The sequence below is a fragment of the Dendrobium catenatum genome, unplaced genomic scaffold (assembly GCF_001605985.2).
Source record: "Dendrobium catenatum unplaced genomic scaffold, ASM160598v2 fragScaff_scaffold_718, whole genome shotgun sequence".
Taxonomy (NCBI): Eukaryota; Viridiplantae; Streptophyta; class Magnoliopsida; order Asparagales; family Orchidaceae; genus Dendrobium; species Dendrobium catenatum.
In genome coordinates this window covers 568568-590417 of record NW_021319180.1, presented here as the reverse complement: position 1 = coordinate 590417, position 21850 = coordinate 568568, and the positions used below count along the sequence as shown (strand labels likewise).

General features: G+C 36.4%; 1 protein-coding gene across 6 annotated transcripts in view; it reads left to right on the top strand.

The window, feature by feature from the left end:
* Positions 1-11907: 11907 nt before the first annotated feature.
* Positions 11908-21850, top strand: part of LOC110107362 (proactivator polypeptide-like 1) — a 37107-nt gene continuing 27164 nt past the window's right edge. For 2 of the 6 annotated variants that reach the window (XM_028696231.1, XM_028696230.1), the window contains exons 1-2: positions 11910-12060; positions 18750-18848. In XM_028696231.1, coding sequence (XP_028552064.1) covers positions 18755-18848 — 94 coding nt within the window. In that variant the 5' untranslated portion in view covers positions 11910-12060; positions 18750-18754. Of the gene's footprint in view, positions 12061-12089; positions 12120-18749; positions 18849-21850 lie in introns of those variants that run through there. The other 4 variants (XR_003701263.1, XM_028696228.1, XM_028696232.1 and 1 more) reach the window with 4 other exon arrangements.

Below are 21850 nucleotides of genomic sequence, written 5' to 3'. Positions count from 1 at the left end.
TGGAAGCACGCTTGAGGGAGAAAGTTACCTACACAACCAGCGAGCTCCTGTTCTTGTGTCCGATCAAAATGTCGCAACTTCCGATCCGGCGGCAGGGAAAGAGCGAGAGAGGGATCGGGAGAGGAGATCGGGAGGAGAATGAATCGGGAGAAGAGGCCGAAGGCCTCTTTTTCGTTGTCTTTTAACGACGCGAGCTCGTCATGCCAAGTCGTGGGGAGATCGTGGGATGGCAGCCACAACGTGCGTGCGACGTGGGGAGCGACGTGCTTTGGCAGAGAGGTAAGGGATTTTGATTTTCTTTTTCTCTTTTTTTTTATTTTGCTGTGCTGGCTTACGGGAAAAGGGTCAACAAATGCCCCCCAACAAATGTGGTAGGTGTCTGGAGCGGGCCATGTTTGTTGTATGTTGATTGACCCTGTGGATCTCTAGATATTTGTTCCAAATGTCACACTAGGGTTTTTATTTAGTGGATCTCCAAGATTTATTTGGATGTCACACTGGAATTTTCTTTTAGTGGATCTCCAAAAATTTGTTTGGATGTCACACTGGAATTTTCTTTTAGTGGATGTCCAAAAATTTGTTTGGATGTCACCCCACCCTCCCTTTTTTTTTTACTGCGCCTCTAGATGTATCCACATATGGTTGATATTCTGTCTTTATGGATTGATGCTAGTGGATAGCATATCTTCAAGACTACTCAATCATCTGGCTGTATTTTGATAGAATTTTAAATATTTATTTGGGGATTTCGGCATACAGTGCAATGTTGACCCAAATAAATATTTAAAATGTCCCCAGTCTTTAGGGACATTTGCAGATATTATCAAGACGCTCAATCTGCAACTTTTGCTTGAGTCCTGAGATTTTGATCCTTCTGTCTTGTGCTCTATGCTGCGGACTTGGTGAAGGGTTGTCAGATTTGTCTCTGCTGACTTGTCAGAAAATTTATTTTCCTTCTGCCCTTTGCTTCAGCTTTGACGGGCTTGATGAAGGAGTAGATGCCGGTGACCTAAACCCTTAGGTTTATATTAGATCGGTGGCAAGAAGTCATCGGTCCAGAGCTTTGTGCGTAGCGGACTTGTTGATGACGAATCCACTTAGTTCGGCCATAAGCTTTTCATGAACTTTGGGATGGTTTTCTTCGGTCCTGTGCTTTGTGCTTTGGCGGACTTGTTGAAGGATTTGCAGGTTTTGGATTTGATTGATAGTACCGAATGTAGGTAGTATCTAGATCCTAAACCACTTGAGAAGACTTTAATCTGAATCACTTGAGTTCATCAGATAGGGAGAGCTGGGATTTGATAGCTCTTCGTCCTCTGGTTGCTGAGATGGGGGTTCCTCTACTGCGGCCTTTCTTATGGGTTGTTGAGTAGACGGAGTTTCCAGCGATCCGGCCATATTTGGGCTTGTCTGATCCGACCTTTTACACCCATTCAGGCTTCAGACTTGAGCTATGGGAATTGTGCTCCCTAATGCTAATTTTGCTGAAGTTGATAGATTTGGAGTCATCCTTCGTGGTTGTAGATTTTGGAGCCTACGAACATTCAGTAATTGCTCGACTCATCTTCCCTTAGAACTTTGATTCTCCAGTCATTTTGGAGAACTTTGTAGACTATGATCACTTGAACTGGTCGAGTCAAATTAGCCTTCATACATTCTTCAGTCCCTACTAACGGGTTGACGAAGTGGGGGTTCCCCAACTACTGCCTTTCTTATGGCTTGTTGAGTAGACGGAGCTGCCAGCGATCCGGCCATATTTGGACGTGTTGGAACCGACCTCTTACACCCATTCGAATCTTAAGCTTTAGGCTGTCTAAAGACTTCAAGCTTTTTCGGCTCAATTTTGTATGAGTGTGTAGTTTCAAAAGTCTATCTCTTGACTTTTAAACCTTGGTTTGTTGGAGAAGGTGTCTCGATCTTTTGAGAGGTCACCTACATAGGCTTTGAAAAAGAAACATCCATGTTCTTTAGCACAAAGTAACATGAATTGATAATTTTAAATATTTATTCGGGGATCTCGGCATGTAGCACGATGTCGACCCGAATAAATATTTAAAATGCCCCTGTCTCACAGGGACATTTTAGGGCAGGATAGAATTGGAATTTTGAGATTTTAAATATTTGTTTGGGGATCTCGGCACGCAGTGCGATGTCGACCCGAACAAATTTTTAAAATGCCCCCAGTGTGATGTGGAATTTTGAGATGTATTCTCATAACACAAGATAATTTCAAAAATATAGAATATATAAGCTAATAAATATATATGAAAACATAACGTATTAAACATGACATCTGCTTGAGCAATTCATGCGTAGTATTTCTTCAGGTATCGACCGTTGATCGGCGGCATGGGCCTTTGACCATTCAGATCGATGAGTTGATAAGCTCTACCCTGATACACCTTTTCGATGACGAAAGGTCCTTCCCAGTTGGAAACGAATTTGCCACCAATTTTTCTATACGGGATGATTGGCCTTCTCTGCACCAGTACTAATTCCCCTTCTTGAACTGATCGAGGACGCACCTTTCGATCAAAAGATTTTGTCATTCTTGCTCGGTAGATCTCTAAGTTCTGCTGAGCTTGTAACCTGATTTCATCGAGTGCATCGAGCTCCTCCATTCTTAGACGAGTATTTTTTTCTTGAGTCATCTCATTCTGGACAGCAACTCGAAGAGATGGAAGTTCAACTTCTAGTGGCAGTACGGCCTCAACTCCAAATACTAGAGAGTAAGGAGTGGCTTTGGTCGGTATTTTGTAAGTTATACGATACGCCCATAGCGCTTCTGCGATCTTCGTATGTCACTCTCTTTTGTTCTTAGAGAGAATCTTCTTTAGCAATTTCACCAGTGTTTTGTTGAAAGCATCAGCCAAGCCATTTAATCTTGGATAGTAAATAGAAGAGTACCGCCAATCAATTTTGTGCCGATCAACGAACTTATAGTTTTTGTACTCTTGAAAGCAGTTCCGTTGTCTGAGATTATGCGGCGTGGCACACCGAATCTGTAAACAACATTGTGGGTGAAGAAGTTGATCACGTGCTCAGACGTAACTTCTTCGAATGGAGCCGCTTCTGCCCACTTTGAAAAATAGTCTGTCGCTGCTAAGATAAAGCGGTGTCCTGCTGATGACGGTGGATCTATCGGCCCGATAACATCAGTACCCCAGCATTCGAATGGCCAGGATGCTATTGTATGGTGCAGCGGATTTGGCGGTTGATGTATAATATCACCGTGGATCTGGCACTCATGGCACCTTTTAGCGTGATTGATACAATCTCTGACCATGGTTGGCCAATAGTAGCCCATTTTTTTAATTTTGATTGCCATTTTGGGGCCTGATTGGTGCGCTCCACAGAGTCCTTCGTGAACTTCTGCCACCACTTTATCAACTTCTCGAGTCCCTAGGCATCTTAACCACATTTGATCGAAAGCACGTCGATACAATGTATTGTTGACAAAAGCATATCGTAGTGCTCTCTTTCTAATTTGAGTAGCTAATGATTTGTCTGTTGGTAGTCTTCCTTCTTTGAAGTAATCAATGAAAGGTTGCCTCCAATCATCTTCTTCTTCGACATCTAGGCAATGCCACCATGATTCTGAAGCTTGACTGGCCTTGCGTCTTTTCTTAGGAACTTCAGGATCAACTGATTGGGGAGATTGAGGATCAACCGGAGTTGCATCCTGCTGGTTTGAATTTGGTATTCCCTCTGCTTGCGGGAATTGTAATAATGCTGGCTCTAGGATCCGACGACTATGCACCATAATCATTAGAGGCCATTCGTCATCCATATTCGCCATTTCTTTAGCCAATTTCGCCAGAGAATCAGCTTTGCCATTTTGACCTCGGGGAACTTGAGTTAACTTGACAATTGAAATTTGTTTCATAAGCTCAAGAACTCGCCGATGATAACAAGCCAACTCAAACTTGGTGATTTTGTAAACTCCCAACACTTGATTTACAACAAGTTGAAAATCACCAAAGATTTGGAGATTTTGAATTCGAACATCGATTGCAATCTCCAATCCTGCTATTAAAGCTTCATATTCCGCTTCATTGTTTGTCCGAGGTTCAGTTAAACTGAATGAGAATCTCATTATGCCTCCCTCGGGTGCTACGAAAATGATTCCAACTCCGACTTGAGCTTTTTCGAGATTTGGAGGTCGAGCACGCTTGATTAACGATGATCCATCAAAGTATATTTCCCATACTCGTAGCATCTCCTCTTCTTCAATATTCATGATCTACTCGTCAGGTAAATCGTCGTTGAGCGAAGAATCTACAGGGATAGGATGTGCAGCGAGAAAGTCTGCCAACACTTGCCCTTTCACTTCCCTTTGCGGAACATATGTGATATCAAACTGTAACAGTATCACCGCCCACCTTGCCAAACGACCTGTCAACGCAGGTCTTGTCATCAAGAACTTCAGCGGGTCGATCTTTGATATCAAGGTGATTTTGTGAGATAGCATATAATGACAGAGTTTCTGAACTACGAAAATCAGAGCCAAGCAATGCTTCTCGATTGGAGAGTAGCGGATTTCTACTCCTATCAACCTCCGACTAATGTAGTAGAGTGCATTCTCCTTGCCTTCTTCATTATATTGGGCCAATAGTGCTTCGAGGGACTCTTCTAGTGCTACTGTGTACAGTATAAGAGGCTTCCAGGGGATTGGCGCCGCAAGAATGGGCGGATTCAACAGATATCTCTTGATGCTATCAAATGCCTCCTGACATTCTGCATCCCATTTGAAACAGATATCTTTCTTCATTAATTTTGAAAACGGCTGGCACCTACCTGACAGATTCGATATAAATTGCCGAATGAAAGCCAACTTCACTTGTAAAGAGCGGAGTTGCCGAAGGTTCTTTGGAGGTGGCATATCCATGATTGCTTTGATCTTGTTGGGGTCGACTTCGATGCCTCGATGTCGAACAACGTATCCCAAGAATTTTCCTGAGGATACCCCAAACGCACACTTAAGAGGGTTCATCTTTAGATCATATTTTCCGATCCTCTTGAACACCATCCTCAATTCATCTAGATGGTCATTTCGGTCCATGCTCTTAATGACCAAGTCATCTACATAGCATTCGACATTTCGATGGATCAAATCATCAAATATACAAGTCATCGCCCGTTGATAAGTGGCACCAACATTCTTCAGGCCAAATGGCATAACTATGTAGCAGAATATGCCTATAAGCATTCTGAATGATGGATGTCTTTCATCTTCAGGAGCCATCTTAATTTGATTGTATCCCGACGATCCATCCATGAAGGAGAACATGTCGTAGTTGGATGTATTGTCAACTAGGAGCTCTGATACTGGGAGTGGAAAATCATCTTTTGGGCACGCCTTGTTGAGGTTCTTGAAGTCAATGCAGATACGAATATGCCCGTTCTTCTTCTTAACTGGGACAATATTGGCAATCCAATCGGGATATTTTTCTTCTCGGATGAAGCCTGCTTCTATGAGCTTCTTTATTTCTGCAATCACCTGTTCTTCAATCTCTAATCTCATTCTCCTTGGAGCTTGCTTGACGGGTGCTACATCTGGTCTGATTGCTAATCTGTGAACTGCTACATCAGATAATAAGCCAGGCATCTCAGCATATGTCCAGGCAAAGCAATCCCTGAATTCACATAGGAGTTCTTTTATTTCTTCTACTTGATCTTCTGGTAGAAGAGAGCTAATGAAGGTTGGGCAATGGTCCTCCTCAGTTCCCAAGTTGACTTCTTTTAGCTCGTCTATCGTAGCAGCCTATCCACCGTCTTCCAGTTTTTCTGGTGCAGGCTCAGCTTCTACGGGCTGCTCATCATAATCATCAGCCTCGTATGTTTCTTCAGCAACATCATCCTCGGATTCAATTTCCATGCATGTGATTGCCTGACAAGTCTCTTTTCAGAGAAATTTTCGTTTGATGAACCCGATGCCTTTATATGTATCTGTATCTTTCCATCTCAATGGACGTGGATTCCTTCCATACCAGAGGCCCAAGCTTGTACGCAGTTGTCGTTTGGTAGTAGGAATATTGATTTGTTTTCGTAACATTCTTTGAATATTTTTGGTATTGAATTTGGGTAGCCTCGTAGGAAATAATTCCTCGGAGTAAACTATATTTAATATAATTAATTAAGATTAATTACAATTAATTAAAGTTAATATAAACATTTTTTTTGTTTATGTTTGACGGATTAATGGGATTTGGCCGTGGAAGCACGCTTGAGGGAGAAAGTTACCTACACAACCAGCGAGCTCCTGTTCTTGTGTCCGATCAAAATGTCGCAACATCCGATCCGGCGGCAGGGAAAGAGCGAGAGAGGGATCGGGAGAGGAGATCGGGAGGAGAATGAATCGGGAGAAGAGGCCGAAGGCCTCTTTTTCGTTGGCTTTTAATGACGCGAGCTCGTCATGCCAAGTCGTGGGGAGATCGTGGGATGGCAGCTACGACGTGCGTGCGATGTGGGGAGCGACGTGCTTCGGCAGAGAGGTAAGGGATTTTGATTTTTTTTTTCTCTTTTTTTTGTTTTGCTGTGCTGGCTTACGGGAAAAGGGTCAACAACTTGGCATCATGGGCATTTGTGGCAAAGACTGGATAGAGTCCTTTTTAGTAATGCTTGGCTTAGTTTGTTTGATTTGATTAAGTTTGACCACCTTAGACGCACCATATCTGATCATTCTCCTCTTCTTATCAAAATTATGAATAGTGTCAAGGGTTCTCCTTCTCAATTTAGATTTCAAAATATGTGGTTACATCGTGAGTCTTTTCTTGAGGTTGTACATAATAATTGACAAGCTCCTCTTTTTCCTAATTATTCTATTTCTGACATGAATAGATTGTGGCTAAAACTAAAAATGCTTAAGCAAGTTTTGAACTAGTGGAATCATAATATTTTCAAAGATCTTTTTACTAATATTTTACTTAAAGAAGATAGGGTTAATTCTATTGAGGATCTTTGTCAATTGGACCCCTCTATGTCCAACCATTGTCTTTTGAATGAAGCTAAAGTGGAGCTTTGTAAGCTTCAGGTTCAGGAATAATTTTTTTTGGAAATAGAAAGTGGCTATCAAGCATTTGGCGGAAGGTGATATAATTACTAAATATTTTCATACTTTGGTTAATAAGAAACGTGCTATTAACTGCATTCATAAAATTTCTCGTGATGATGACTTTATTACTGAGGATAGTGATGAGATTGCTAATCTGGTTGTTAATTTTTTTTTAAAACCATCTTAATAAATCTTTTAACCCTGCTATGTTTGCTAACCCATCCATTAGTCTTAATAGTGTTTCTCACGAGGAAAATTGTGGTTTATCTAACTCTCCTACCATTGATGAGATTAAAGATACTTTATTTGGTATGAATGTAGATTCTGTAGCTAGCCAGAATGGCTTTACTACTAAGTTCTTTCAAAAAACATGGTATATTATTTTCAACGATATTTTCCTTGTTGTTACTGATTTATTTAATGGTATTCCTATTTTGAAGTTTTTTTCTTCTATTTCTATTGTGCTTATTCCCAAGAATAATGCTGTGAATTTTTGGAATGACTTTAGACCTATTAGTTTGTGTACTATTTTTTATAAATTTCTTTCTAAAATCTTGATGAACCGATAAACTATTTTATTTCCCAAGCTTATATCTCCCTTTTAAATGGGTTTTATTAAAGGTCATGTCATTGCTGATAATATCCTTTTGGCTTAGGAATTTTGTCAAGATTTGGATGTCAAGGTTAGAGGTAACATGATTATGAAACTGGATATTGCTAATGCTTATGATAATATTAACTGTAATTTTATTTATAATATCTTGAGTTTATTAGATTTTGATTATAACATCATTAATCTCATCAAGTCCTGTATTGAAAGTCCCTTTTTTCTCCATTATTATTAATGGTAAGAGCCATGGTTTCTTTAGGGATTCTAATGGCCTTAGGCAAGGGGATCCTATTTCCCCTTCTCTCTTTATTATTGCTGCAAATTATCTTTCTAGGGGCCTTGCTGATCTTTTTAATAAATGTCTTAGTCTCTTTTTCAGAACTTTAGGAGGTATTAAAATTTCTCACTTATGCTTTGCTGATGATTTCATTGTGTTTTCGAATGCTTCATTGAATAGGATTGATAAAATTTTGAGCTTTTTTTATCAGTTTGAATTGGTTAGTGGTCTAACCTTTAATAAACATAAGTGTTCTTTTATTGTTGCTAAAAATATTTCTTCTGATCATGTCATGGATATTAAGAATCTTACTGATTTTACTCAAGGCATTTTTCCTTTAAAATATCTAGGTATTCCTCTCTATAAAGGCAGAAATAAGTCTTTCTTTTTTGATGATTTAATTTTTGTGGTTCAGAATAAATTATCTTCCTGTGATTCTAACTTCTTAAAGCTTTGGTGGCCGTCTCATTCTTATTAAAAGTGTTCTTTGATCTATTCTTGTTTATACTTTTCAAACCCTTTTTCCTACTAAGAATGGGTGCCAGAGAATTGATAGAATTTTTAATAATTTTTTTGGAAAGGTACTGGGAATAATTCTAAGATTCATTGGTCTTTGTGGAGTAAATGTTGTGGGACTTTTCAAGAAGGAGCTTTAGGTTATAAAACTATGTTTGATTTGGCTTATACTTTTTCCTGCAAACTTTGGTATAATCTTCATTCCAATGATAGTCTTTGGGCTTATTTTATGCTGGCTAAGCATTGTGGGGGGAGACATCTTTCCATGTGTATCTTTCTAAAGGCTACTCTAAAGCATGGCAGTGGTCTGTTCAGTAAAATGGTTGGTGGAGCCGTCTTTAGTGTAGGGTCTTGGTATTGACAATATTTTATTTTGGCAGGATTGGTGGTTGAATGGCCAATTGATTGATTCTTTATTAAATTCTTTTTTCTATTGCTAAGGTGAAGGTTAACTATTTCTTTTCTAATTATGGCTGGGATTTGGAGAAGCTTTCTGTTGTTCTCCCTAACTTCATTATTCAGCTTATTCTTAAGATTACTTTGGTATAATCTTCATGTTTAGCAGTATTGTTACTGTTACTATACGAATTTACTGATACTGACGCATTTACTAATACTGAACTGTTCATGTTACTGGATTGTTACTGATACTGATACAGGCACTGCTACTACTGATTCACTGTACTGACATAACTGAATTGCAAGTGTATATCTTGATATGATTCTACGGTATTGATTTGATTTCAACAGTCATGAACGATAGTATTGATTTGACATTTTATACTGACTGATATTATTGAACCAATGAATTCGTTTTATACGATTGATGTTATTGACTGATTTGATTGATATTATCAATATGAAGATTTCTATAACAATTTAACTGAAATTTTAGACATGAAGATTTGTCTACTATACTGAATTGATTGGCGTTATTGATACGACTACTACTGTAGAGATTTGACGCACGTATTGATTCATTAGGCTTTACAAACTTTTATACCGTTCATTGATTCTTCCACTGATAGTGATAGCTTCACACGTTCCTGTATTGATTTCTGTTATTGTACTGATTATTGCTTACATATTGATTTCTGATTCTACATTGATTTCAAATAATCATGTGTACGTGACTGTTATGATATGTCTGATTGACATGCATATTGCTTCCGTACCGTGCTTTGATTTCAGTTATAGGTATTTGGTGACCTGCTGGGCTTTTCATTATATGTGGTTAATATTTTCAGGTCAGGGCAAGGGAGCAGGAGATTGAGGTTTATTAGGAATCTTCAGGTTTATATCCTTTTGTTATAGTGATTCTTTTTGTACTCAGGACAGGATGGATTATATGTGATTAATGTGTGGATCCTGAGTATTGTAAATGAACTTTTGGGAATGAATAGAAATATGTACATGATGTTTTAAATTATAGATTTTGTTAGACTGTTTACTACTTATTGATGACTATAGTTAGCTCTGGTAGAAGATTGACTTAAAGGTTTGACTGGATAATTCTTCCAAGTTAGATCTTGGGGTTTCACACTCCCCCTAACTTTGTTAAGTTAAATGTGGCTTATGCTAAATTGGGTGATACTATTGGTTGTAGTGGCCCGATTAGAGATCATAATGACACTTTCATTTAGGCTTTGTTAGGCCTGTAACTAATGGTGATATCAATTTTGCTTTTTTACTTTGCTATGCTTCATGGTCTAAGTCTCTATGCTAACCTTTCTCATATTAATACTGTTCTAGAGATTGGGATGCGCTTTGATTTCAATTTAATTCATGTTAATGATGAGAGCATTTTCTCTTCTGGACTGTTTTACATTCGGAGGGACATAAGGGAGATCTTGACCTCTCTTAACTGCACCTTTTCTACCATTTTGGCTGAGGGGAATGCATGTGTGCAAGCCATGGAAAATTTGGGTTGTAATTTCAATGTTTTGACTGAATTTTCCTTAGCTTAATTGCCTTTTTGGTTAAAGGTCTCTTTAGGTTGGATCAAATTGCTTTACCCTATATTAAGCTTTAATTTTGTTGGTTCTTTTATTTTTTGGTGGCCTTGGGGTTCCCATCTTTCACTGATGTGGGTTGGTGGTTTTTCGTGGGGGCCTCTTGTATCGGTTGGTTTGAGTCTTAGTTTTGTTATTTTTCTTGCATTGTTGGTTCCAGCCCTCTTTGGGTCAGTTCTGGTGGTGTTCTTCTGGTTCGGTTTTCTACTGCTGGGTCTTCTGTTTCCTACTATTGTATTTCCAGTTGGTTTGGTTAGATGTTTTTCAGCCATTGTAGGGTCATTTTATGCCTCTGCTTCTTGTGGGGTGTAGGTTGTGGTGGTTTCTGTTGGTTGACAATGTGGTTTGGTTGGGTTTTCTTAAGCTCTTGCCAGGTTTTTATGTGCCTCTGCTTGGGCTTTTTTCTAGGGTGCAGGTTGGGGCTGTTATCGGTCTGTTGTTGCCTACTGTCCCAGGTTTCTTCTTGGGCTAACTTTATCTTATTGTTATTGTTTGCCTTGTATGGCCTTTTTGTGGGAGTATTGGTGACTTCTTTTGGCTGTATCCTTTTTGGGTGGAGTTGGACTTTGGTAGTTGGTTCTTCCAGTATTTTGTTAGTTTAGCATTGTTTTGTTATTGTTTTGCTGCTTACTTTCTCTATTCTGCTACTTTGTTGGAGCCTAATAAGGAGGTTATTTTGGCTTTCTCTATTCCTTTGATATTTATACTATTATTCTTGCTATTTTTCTTTTGGGCCGCCCCTATTTATTGTTTAGGCCATATTACTGCTATATCCTTCTTGCCTATCAGTCTTTTTTGCAGGTTATTTTTTGGATGATTGATTGCAAGGTTGCCATGAGGTTTGGTTATTGGGAGCATTTTGGCTATTATTTTTTGTTAGCTCCTCTTTTTTAGGTGCTTTCTCTTAAGTTCCATAGCATGTTCTAAGGTTTTCTTGTACTACTTTTTAGTGGGGAACTCGAGCTCCTAGGGTTTTCTTTTGTTTATTTTTGTAGCTCTTTGAGCAGTAGCGAGCTTGAGGTCCCCTTAAGGACTGTGTACAATTTTGCCTTAATTAATGTGTAGGCCCCTTAGTTGATTTCCCCTAAAAAATGACTAAATTGCATAATTCAATTCATTTTAATATGACAACTTAATCAACCTGAACCAAATGCATTAAATGTACAATTGAAATAATACTTTTTTAATTAATTAAATAATTTATTTTTAATTCATTATAAATATAAATAATTTATCATCTTATCATAATAACTAATTTATAAATCTTATCATAATAACCCATATAATGAATTTGAATTTATAATAATTATAATATTTATTTATTTTTCCTACCATGCAGAATACATGAGGTTAGTTAGAGGTTAGCTAGTCGTGCCGGTTTAGTACGCAACTCCATAGGGAACACCCATTTCTGATAAGATTTATAATTAATATTTAAAGATTTATTGGAAAATATCGTGATAGCTAACTTATGAGAAGAAAAAATTATCGCTAATCTAAAAAATGAATTTGACGCACATATTTAACGAGGGATCCGTGGTCTCAGGCGTCCAGGGGACGGAGCCCAGGCCAGAGCTGTGAGCAAAATCAGGTTTGTTTCTTGGCTCTTCTGTGGTCCTTCTCTCCTCCTTGACCTAAAACAATAACTGGGTAATTGCTGCAACTTTCTTTTTCGATTTTATCTTCTTCTAATGCTCTCTTCTCTTTCGCTAGTTCTTTTATGAACCGTGGATTTCGATTAATTGCTTCGCGGTTTGGACTTTGGGGATTTTCTGTCAATTTATGGCGTTTTGGTTGTGGTGTATTATATTTTCTATATAGTTTAGATTTCACCTGCTGAATGCTCTGCTGTTTGTACTTTTCTGCGTGGAATTAGTATGAGCTGTTGCAAGCAAAACTGTTCTAAATTACAGGAATTGTTGGAAATGTAAATTCAGTAGCTGCAAATACGCAAGCCTAACGATTGGACAGCAGAATTTTATTAGTTTTCATTTAAATTTCTGTAGTCTGATTTGGGGCGGAACTAGCCTTAGTTCTTATAGAGGGTCAAACTTATAAAAAAATAAAAAAATTTATAAGACAAAATTCAAATTTGTGGTTGAAGGGGTCCTTTCAATAGATACGCTCTTTGAATTTTATCTATAGCATTTGCATCATAATTCTAAATTGTAGGTGATCAACTGGGAGATTATTAATATCAATCTCCGCACGTTCTTTCCTCTTTAAATAACGTTCCATTTATTATATCTTAGAAAGAAATTTAAAACCAAGGAATATAACCCGTTAATAAAAAAAATCACATCAAAATCATTTCATTATTATATTTACAAATGTATGTTATGTGCCTCTATGAATATTGATTTGTATATACATGTATTTGGAGGGAGTTGGATTCTTCGAGGCATGATTAACGAGTAAAAAAATGAAAAATAACTGAATGCTCGAGTTTGCTTTGACTCGATCTCGAATCAAAATATATATATTTTTTGATCAAATTAAAGATATTGAATGTAGCTATTTCAAATTTTCTATTGATCATTTATTTTATTGTGAGATATAAGTGAAAGTGAGCATTGATGATGAATCAAGACAATTAAAACAACACAAATGTTAAACTATTGACTATTATAGTGAATGGAATCATGTATTTAAAAAAAAATGAACTCATGCCCCCCGTCTCAAATGTAGAATAGGCTAATTCCATAACTTAGCTTACCTCCTTTTAACATTAAAATAATGAAGTGCAATTGTGACTTACTACTTAAAAACTTAACCTATGTGTTTGGAAGCAAACAAAAATACACTTTACCTGTACAAAGTGGAGAGAATGGAGTTGAAAATAAAAAGTGTTAGCAACTTTTCATCTACAGTCATCCGAATTCTATCAAATTTGTTTTTCTTTCTAGACTATCAAATATACAAGAAAAACAGATTCATTTGAACCAAAAAGAGCTGAGCCGGAGCAGGCATACTTGAGCTAAGCAGGCATACCAAAGCGGAGTTATTGGAGTGGTCGAGCGGCGCTAGCTCTGACGGTCGAGCTTCATCCTCATAGTAGAATTCAAGCACTGGAGACTAGAGTGGACGAGTCGAGCATTGTAGGCGGAATGGACAAGGGAGAGAAAAAGAAATTAGGGCTTGTGAAGTTGTGATTCATTATAATAGTGTGAGGCCAAACGAGCTTTTCGATTTTCGAAGGGGAAAATAGAGTGAAAAAAGATTGGATGGGGGCAAAGTTAAGATATAGGATGGGAAAATTACCAATTAACCCTTATTATAACGATAGTTCTAATTTTGTTTTGGGTTGGGGGGGGGGGGGGGGGGGGGGGCTATTTGGGGGGGGGGGTGTGGGGGGCGGCTATTGGCCCACGATAGCAGTACAGGAGTTCCGCCCTTGGTCAGTTCGCATGCTCCGTTTATTATTAAACTTATGCCTTGTTTATAAAGCAACTGCTACAGAAGGGCTTAGTCCAAGTGGTATGCTCACTGATTTCATGGTAGAAGTCACAGTTTATAGTCCATTTTCAACCCTATTTAGTTTAACTAGCTTAAGCTGGTCTTAGTTAACTGCATTTATTATCAATAAAATATTTGAGATATTATTTTGTTGTCTGAAAAAAAAGAACTTGAGTCAAAGTGCTGAATTGTGTCATTATCCGGGACTGCCGGTGGTTGCAAGAATTTTATTCAATTTCATTCACTTTGATTTGATCACATGCGCTGTTTATTGAACTTCATGCTTCATACTTAAGGTAAGTGCACAAAAAACACAAAAAGAACCCTGAAGTTTTTGTCATGATTGCTGACTGAAGGCATAAAACTGTACTTTAAATTACCGTGGGGAATTTATGAAAAATTTTATATTAACGATGATTCTAGTTGCTGTGCTTGTATATTTTGATAAAAAATTAGAAGAGTGATTTTTTGTGTTGTTAATTGTATAATTGTAATTATGGAATTTTGATCAAGTAATTGTACAGGAACCTAAGTGATATAGCTATCATAAAGGACTATATATTCTTATGACTAGGCATCATGATAGACATGAGTAGTCACTTGCAATCAAATTTAGCATAACAAATGAGATTGAAAGGATAGATTTGAGTTGTAAATTTGGCCCATTTTTCAAGGCGCATTGACGCCATCTTGGTTTACCCACATGTCAATCTTGGGATCACATTCATTAGATGAGTTGCAGCTAGTTTTGGTCCTACAAAACTTGTCCGAGGAGGTTGGATATTGATGCATCCTGACATTGAAGTCTTAAAGAGCACAAAAAATAGTAGCCAAGGATTTTGTGGTTAGAACCTAGGAAGATGAAGAGATGATATCAAGGGGACTGATGGACTATCCAATGCTGAGCAACATAGCTTAGGTTACTTTTGGCAGACTGTCTATTTATCTTTTAGCCACTTCTTACTATGCAGCAATTGTCTTGCTTGTAACCTATTGACTATTCCGACAGACCATTTTACCTGGGCAATATCGATAAGTCAACTAGTAGTTGACATATGTCATGTCTAAGGATGCATCTTTAGAGAACAACTGTAACAATCAGTCCTTCCTAACAACTATAGTTGTCAACAACCAATTCTTCGTCCTAGTGATTCAGTTTGTGCCACATGACTACCTCTTCTTGGCACGTCTATAATGGGCAACGAACAAGTTTGCCTCCTACTTTTTTTTTCATTTTTTAACCAGCAAAGAGGTGTAGCACTGAAAGAGGCTATGGGGAGAAGCATCCAAAGCCCTTGTGAGCGAAAGGCATTTTCTTATTGTGAAACTCAAAAACCTACACAAATGCCTCTTATAATATTTTAGAGAGGGCTTTTTATTGTCATTTATCTTGTTTTGTAGCCATAAAGAGATCTATGAGTAGCAACAAAACACCTATAGGCAAGTGCTATGAATATAACCATTCAACTAATTAAAATACTAGTATAAGATTTCTCCATTAAGTGTGTTGCTCTTATTCACTGTCATACTCTCTCACACTTTCTCGTGTTATCTCTCTCAATCTCTTCTTGTTGGCCTTGACCCTTCGAATTATCTTAAAGTTAATTTTGACAAAACTTTCTAGGTTGTCCAAGTTTAACATCATTATTTGGTGCCTCCTTAAGATGCCCATTAGAAAAAAAAAAGATCAATTCTTGAACAAAAAAGAATTTGATGATAACTCGTCATCTAGAAATTTTGGGGATGTCAGAGGGAGAGGAGGCATATATAAATCAGTAGAAAAACAACAATAAAACAGCTGTTTACAGCAGGAAAACAACCACCAACAGTGGAAAAACAGAGAAAACAGAGAAAACAGAGAGAAACGAGGGAGAAATCACACCCTAATAGTTGATTTTAATGATAGATGCAAGAAAAACAGCGAAGATACAATAGATCCTCTATTCGAGAGGAGGATCTCACTCTCCCAATCTCTAGAAAACAATCTAGAGCCCTAGCCACAAAAGAAAACCCAAGAGAAGTTTCAGAAAATTTCACATAACTCTAACCCTAGCTTTTCCCCCTTAATGCATGAAATTCAAAATTAATACAAAAGGACCTAATTGCCAAAATTGAATTTGAATATCAAGTGGACCCCACCCCTTCTTCTCTCCTAGATGCCGCTGGCCCCCTCCTGCTGTAAACGAATTGAACCGGCCCAAGGGGCTGGGCCAGTTGGACCGGTCTAACACTTGGCTTAGTGTGTGCCTATATAGTCATACTTTAACAACTGGTCTCAACTCTTTCTGACTTAGGTTCTATAGATTCATTTCACCTCTTAGGCAGAAAGATTGAAGAAAACTCCTCCCATGGAACAAACAATGCATGTGTGAGAAAATAGGGAGGAAATTCCCCAATATTTTGAGGGTAACATTAGATTTAGAGGAGTTTATTTTTGACACCTTTAGAGGAGAATTGATGTGGGTAGATTTGACGAGAGTTGCAATGCACACATTTACCTTCATGTTAGATGACACCTTAGAGGAGAATATTTCTATAGTCGAGGCATATCTAACATTGGATAAGATTATTACTCCATTAAAAAAGTTATCATAAAGTTATAAGAGAGTCTAGAAATAAATGGTGTATTGGTAATGAGATTTATTTGTGGAGTGAGGAGATACCAAAATTTATCAAGGAACATAAATGTTCTTTTAAAGAATGACAACTATTGCTGCATATACTGACTATAAAATGCTAGAAGTTTTTTAAAGATGAGAATAAGTAAAGAAAAAAAAACTACACTTAATGATTTATACAGTAAGATTGGCACTATGAAGGAGAAAAGGATATAAATAAATAGTTGAGGCAAGAGATAAGAGCTCTAGAGACTTTGAGTTTATACATATATTAAGCTAAATATTAAAAGCTTAATTATATAAAAACATCAAGGAAAGATTAAAATACTTTGGAAAATGATTAATAGGAGTTTTAAGGTAGAAAACACTTTAGATTAGTGTAATAAACAAAATGATGATGTGTATTATATATTGGTAAGTGGAGTTGGCTCTAAGGAATATGCATGATGGTAAAACTTCTGTTCAAATAACATATTTATTGAGATTTGAAGATTTATGTTGGTTATTGCAGTAACTTGTTTAAAAATTCTTTTTTATGAAAAATTGAAGATCATGAGTTTACCAAATGATTGAGAAAAAGTATTTTGACACCAATGTTTAAGAGAAAAGAAGATGTTCAAGATTATGGTAATTATAAGTGAACCAAACTTATGAGTTGTACAATGAAGTTAGAAGAAAGTTAATAAATGGAAGAGAAATGATTTTTTTGTTTTTTTTTTATTAGTTTTATTAATTTTTAAAATACATATACTTGAGTATCACAAAAATTCATTTATAATACATTAAGGAAGAAAGGCATGTCAATGGTACGTTAAAATTATTAAAGATATTTATTCATATTTATGATAGAATACTGACTAGTAGTCAGCCTAAAAAGTAGTTGTTGAGTTATCTATAAGAGTTTTCTTTATGGTAATATTACATTAAGGATAATTTTTAAGTCCATATTTATGTATTGGTTATGGAGATGTTTATAAAGGATAATCAAATTGAGGTTTTATAAAGGATATTCAAATTGAGGTATTTTGGTGTATCCTTATTATAGATGGCATACTTTTTGAGACATCTGTTAAAATAAGTAAAAAAATTCTTAGGATGGGAAGATGTTTAGAAGGCAAAGGGATTATAATTTACCATCCATTGGGTGGCCCGGTTCATTGCCTTGTACCTTTAGAAGGGGAGGTATGATTTTATCTCGAGGACTAGGACTAGTATATTAAAGGTTTAGTATATGATATGCTATTTTAATTAGCACGATATTCTTAACTATTAGCCAATGTTATTAGGTGATAAAGTAATATCTCGGTATGATGGATTTAAGTATTTTGAATTTATCATATAGAAAAATGTGGATGTGGATGATGATAAAGTATCTTAAGTAGAGGCTTGATGGTTAAATGGAGAAGCATCTCTTGAGTACTCTGTGATATGATGATAGAATGAAGACTTTAAAATGAAATTTTATAGAACTAAAATAAAATCAGTTATAAAACTAAAATTAAATGAATTATGTTGTATGGATCCAAGTGTTGGATAGTTAAAAAGTTGAGCATAATGGAAGCTAAAATGGTAAGAAAGATGTTTTGCAAAAGCAAGAAAGAATGAATTAAGTATTGATTATATTAGAGAAACATCATCTATTGAAGATAAGGTAGGTGAAAATAGGCTTAATTTAGATGTTCATAACGAAAGGTTGAAAGTGCACTAATTAGACTGGTAGATAAACTTATTGTAAAGAATTATGAAGGAAAATGTATAGACCTAACACAACATAGTTAGAAGTTCAAATTGTCTTGCAAAAAATAGGTTTACCGTACTAATTTTCAATAGGAATGATTGAAAAATGATAATTCATTAAATTGATCCCAAATAGTTGGAATAAAGCTGCTGATGATGATTATTTTTATTTTGGAAGAATTTCTTCCCTTAAAGATGTGTAAGAAAGGGTGCATGTGATGTCAAGAACAAAAGAGACCTTTATCTTAACGTACTTTACACCTTTTTTTTACTGGTTTATTTATATGAATTATTAATGATCAGAAACTTTGTAATACTCAAATAGGATTTATGACCTTTTTAGCATGCCTTCTTTAGGGAAACACGTTGACTCATTCTTTTCTCAAATTTTCTCATTGCAATAACGGTGAAATGTACTATGGTAGCTTAACCAAAATGACAAGCTAGTTAATTGTTGGTTTTATGGCAGAGATTATGGGTTCCAAAGCTGCCCTTATTTTTCTTGGAATCATGATCATTGGTTGCAACCACGTTGAATCCAAGAATTTTGAATTTATGGATCCGAAAGGTAAGTTGTAATAATGTTAGATTTTGTCTTTTAATGTCATTTTTCCTTTACTTCATTGTTCAAGAGAATTATATTCGATCAATGGAGATTGCCTTATGTTTGAAAGTAACTTTCATGTTTATATTACTCATTCGTCATTGAAATTGCCAGTGAAAATTGTAAATTTTATTTGGTGCATTGGAGGGTGGTTTCAAAGTTAAATTGCACATTAAGGTGCTATGTCCTGGTGCAATTTTAATAGAATTTTCAGAACATTAATTGTTATGGAATTAGGTTTTGATGTTAGACATTCGATTACAAGATTAATGCCTTTTGTTTTTCTCTAGTAGGTACGGTTAACTTGGAATTTAGTTTGATCATCTTTTGAAAAATCAGAGCATGGAAGTGATAAAAGAATATCAAATAGAAAGATCATAAATAATAGAGCTTGCAAGGGTCCAGGATCTATTCTAATTAAAGGCTCAATTTGATCGATCACTGTTATCTTCTTGATCATGTATGTCAATATAATCTAACCAGGAAAAGTTTTCAGAGCTATTATTATTTGGGTCCTATGCTTTTATTGTATTTAAAAGGTCACAATAGGTACAAGAAGGATAATGCCATAATGGGTTTAGGATGCTTGACCTGACGGTTCTACTTTCATGCTTTTGCTTGCTTTCACCAAACAAATTCTGACTAAAACTAAAATTGTCGAGCAAATTGGTAGCAAATAAAATGAGAACCATTTTTAATTTATTTTTTGAAAGTTTCAAGTTGCATTAGATAAAGAAACTAATTACAAGCAATAAAAGGATCACATTCCTTCTTTAACAAACCAAGCAAAGAAAGAATGCTGAAAAAAAAAAAAAAAAACTATCAAACAAAAAACTATTTTCTAAAGCCAAAGTAGCACATAAATCCGCTACTTTGTTACAATCTCTATTAAAATGATGAAAAATGTCCTTATTGAAATCATTTAGAAAAAATTGGTCCTTTGCCACCAAAATTTTCCAGCTGCCATTTTGACTTATTCATTGAATCTTGTATGAAATTGTTAATGTTGAGGTTATCACCTTAAATAATCACACCTTTGCTATCCATCATCCAACTTTGAATAAACTCCCTTATTGCTAACACCGCCTCCACCTCGAGTTGTGCCACATCACAATGAATTTTTTTCTTCCCAAATGCAAGAAGAAGTCTTTCTTTATGGTCTCTAAAAACTCCTCCAATTCCAGCTAGATTAGAACTCAAAACCGAAGCATCCACATTAATTTTAATCCAATCTAGCGGTGGAGGGTGCCAAGCATTGTGGAACTCCCTAAGGAGATTAACACCCCAGTTATCTTGCGTTGGATTTGATTGTATCATAGCTATAAACAGGACATTGGCTGCAACCACCGAACTTGAAAGAGCAGGCTTACCATGCTTCACTTCATTATGATTTTTCCAGGATAAGAAAACCGTTGCACAATACATCTTTACTATGTTAGAATACCGAGATGAGAGCCTTCTAAGTTCTTCCAAATAGCTTTCCAAAGACTGAAAAATTGGAATACTAAAGCCCCAATCTCTAAGATTTAGAATAGTATCAGTGATATATCTACAGTGAACCACAGTGTGAGCATAACTTTCTACTTCTTTGCACCCTCTAGCACATGAGTCAGCATAACAGAGTCTTCTATATTTAAGGAATTGATTTATTGGAATAGCTTGCTTACTTAACCTCCACCAAACAATTCCACTCTTGGATTGAGTTTCAAATTTATTAGCCATTATAATATCCACAATCGTCCTCTTTGACTCTACCATTCATCACTTCTTCATACGCCATAGTAGAGATGGATCTACCCGAATGCTGGAACATAGGTTCAACTTGATCATCATCCATGGTTGAAATAACAGGGATCTGCAAAATCAACTTAATGAGTTCAATATGGAAATATCTTTGAAGCTCTAGCACATTACATCTACCATCACTGGATATGAATTAGTGAAGCATCACCCCCTCCAGTCCCCCAAAGTTAGCAAAGGTTGGCCACATATTAAAGCATTTATTAAGAAGCCAAATGTTATTCACAATACTGATTCTATTACCATTCCCCACTTTCCATTTAACAATGGGTTTAAGATGTTTACCATCATCTACTATAATTTGCCATGCACTTGAAGCACCTTTCTTGCATTCTCCCTTCAAAATGTTATCACCATACTTTGCTATCATATTCCTATGAAGTAAGGAATTTGGATTTTGGATGAAATTCCACGCCAACCTTCCTCTTAGTGGGCCAACTCTAAGACCAGCCGAATGTACTCCCAATCCTCCAACACTTCTCGGTTTACATATATCCTCCCAAGCTACATAATGCATTCCTTTTTTCTCATTTGGTTTGTGCCAAATGAAATCCCTACAAACTTTATCCAACTCATGCAATAGTCTCTTGGGCACCAAAGAGTGTGTTATCAAAAAATTTGGTAATGATAACAAAGAAGATTTAGCAAGAGTAATTCTCCCTGCCATAGACAAAAGCTTATTCCCCCAAGCATTAAGCCTTCCAATACATGATTTAACATCTCTTGGAAATCTACCATCCCCAATCTCTTCAAACTGATTTTAATTCCAAAATATTGCATTTCCTTTACAACTTTAAAGCCCAATCTTCTAGCAACTTTATTTTTAATGGATCGTTTCACAGCTTTACCAAATATGATTTGAGATTTGTTGATATTTGCCCTTGTCCCGTCCATCCACAAAAGTTCACAACAATTGCCTTCAATAATCTTGCTAAATTTATTGTTGCTTGAGCAAATATAAGCACATCATCAACATAGAGGAGATGTGCTGAGGACATCAGATTTCGACACGGAGTCGGAGATTGACGGCTACAATCCAGAGTCTTCACTTTTGATATATCTTGTATTTTATTTGTTCTTGCATTTTCTATTTTTCCTAGTTTACCCTTGTGGGTATTGAGTTGCTATTGTAGCCTCGAGGGCATTTGTGTCTTTCTGGTTTTCTT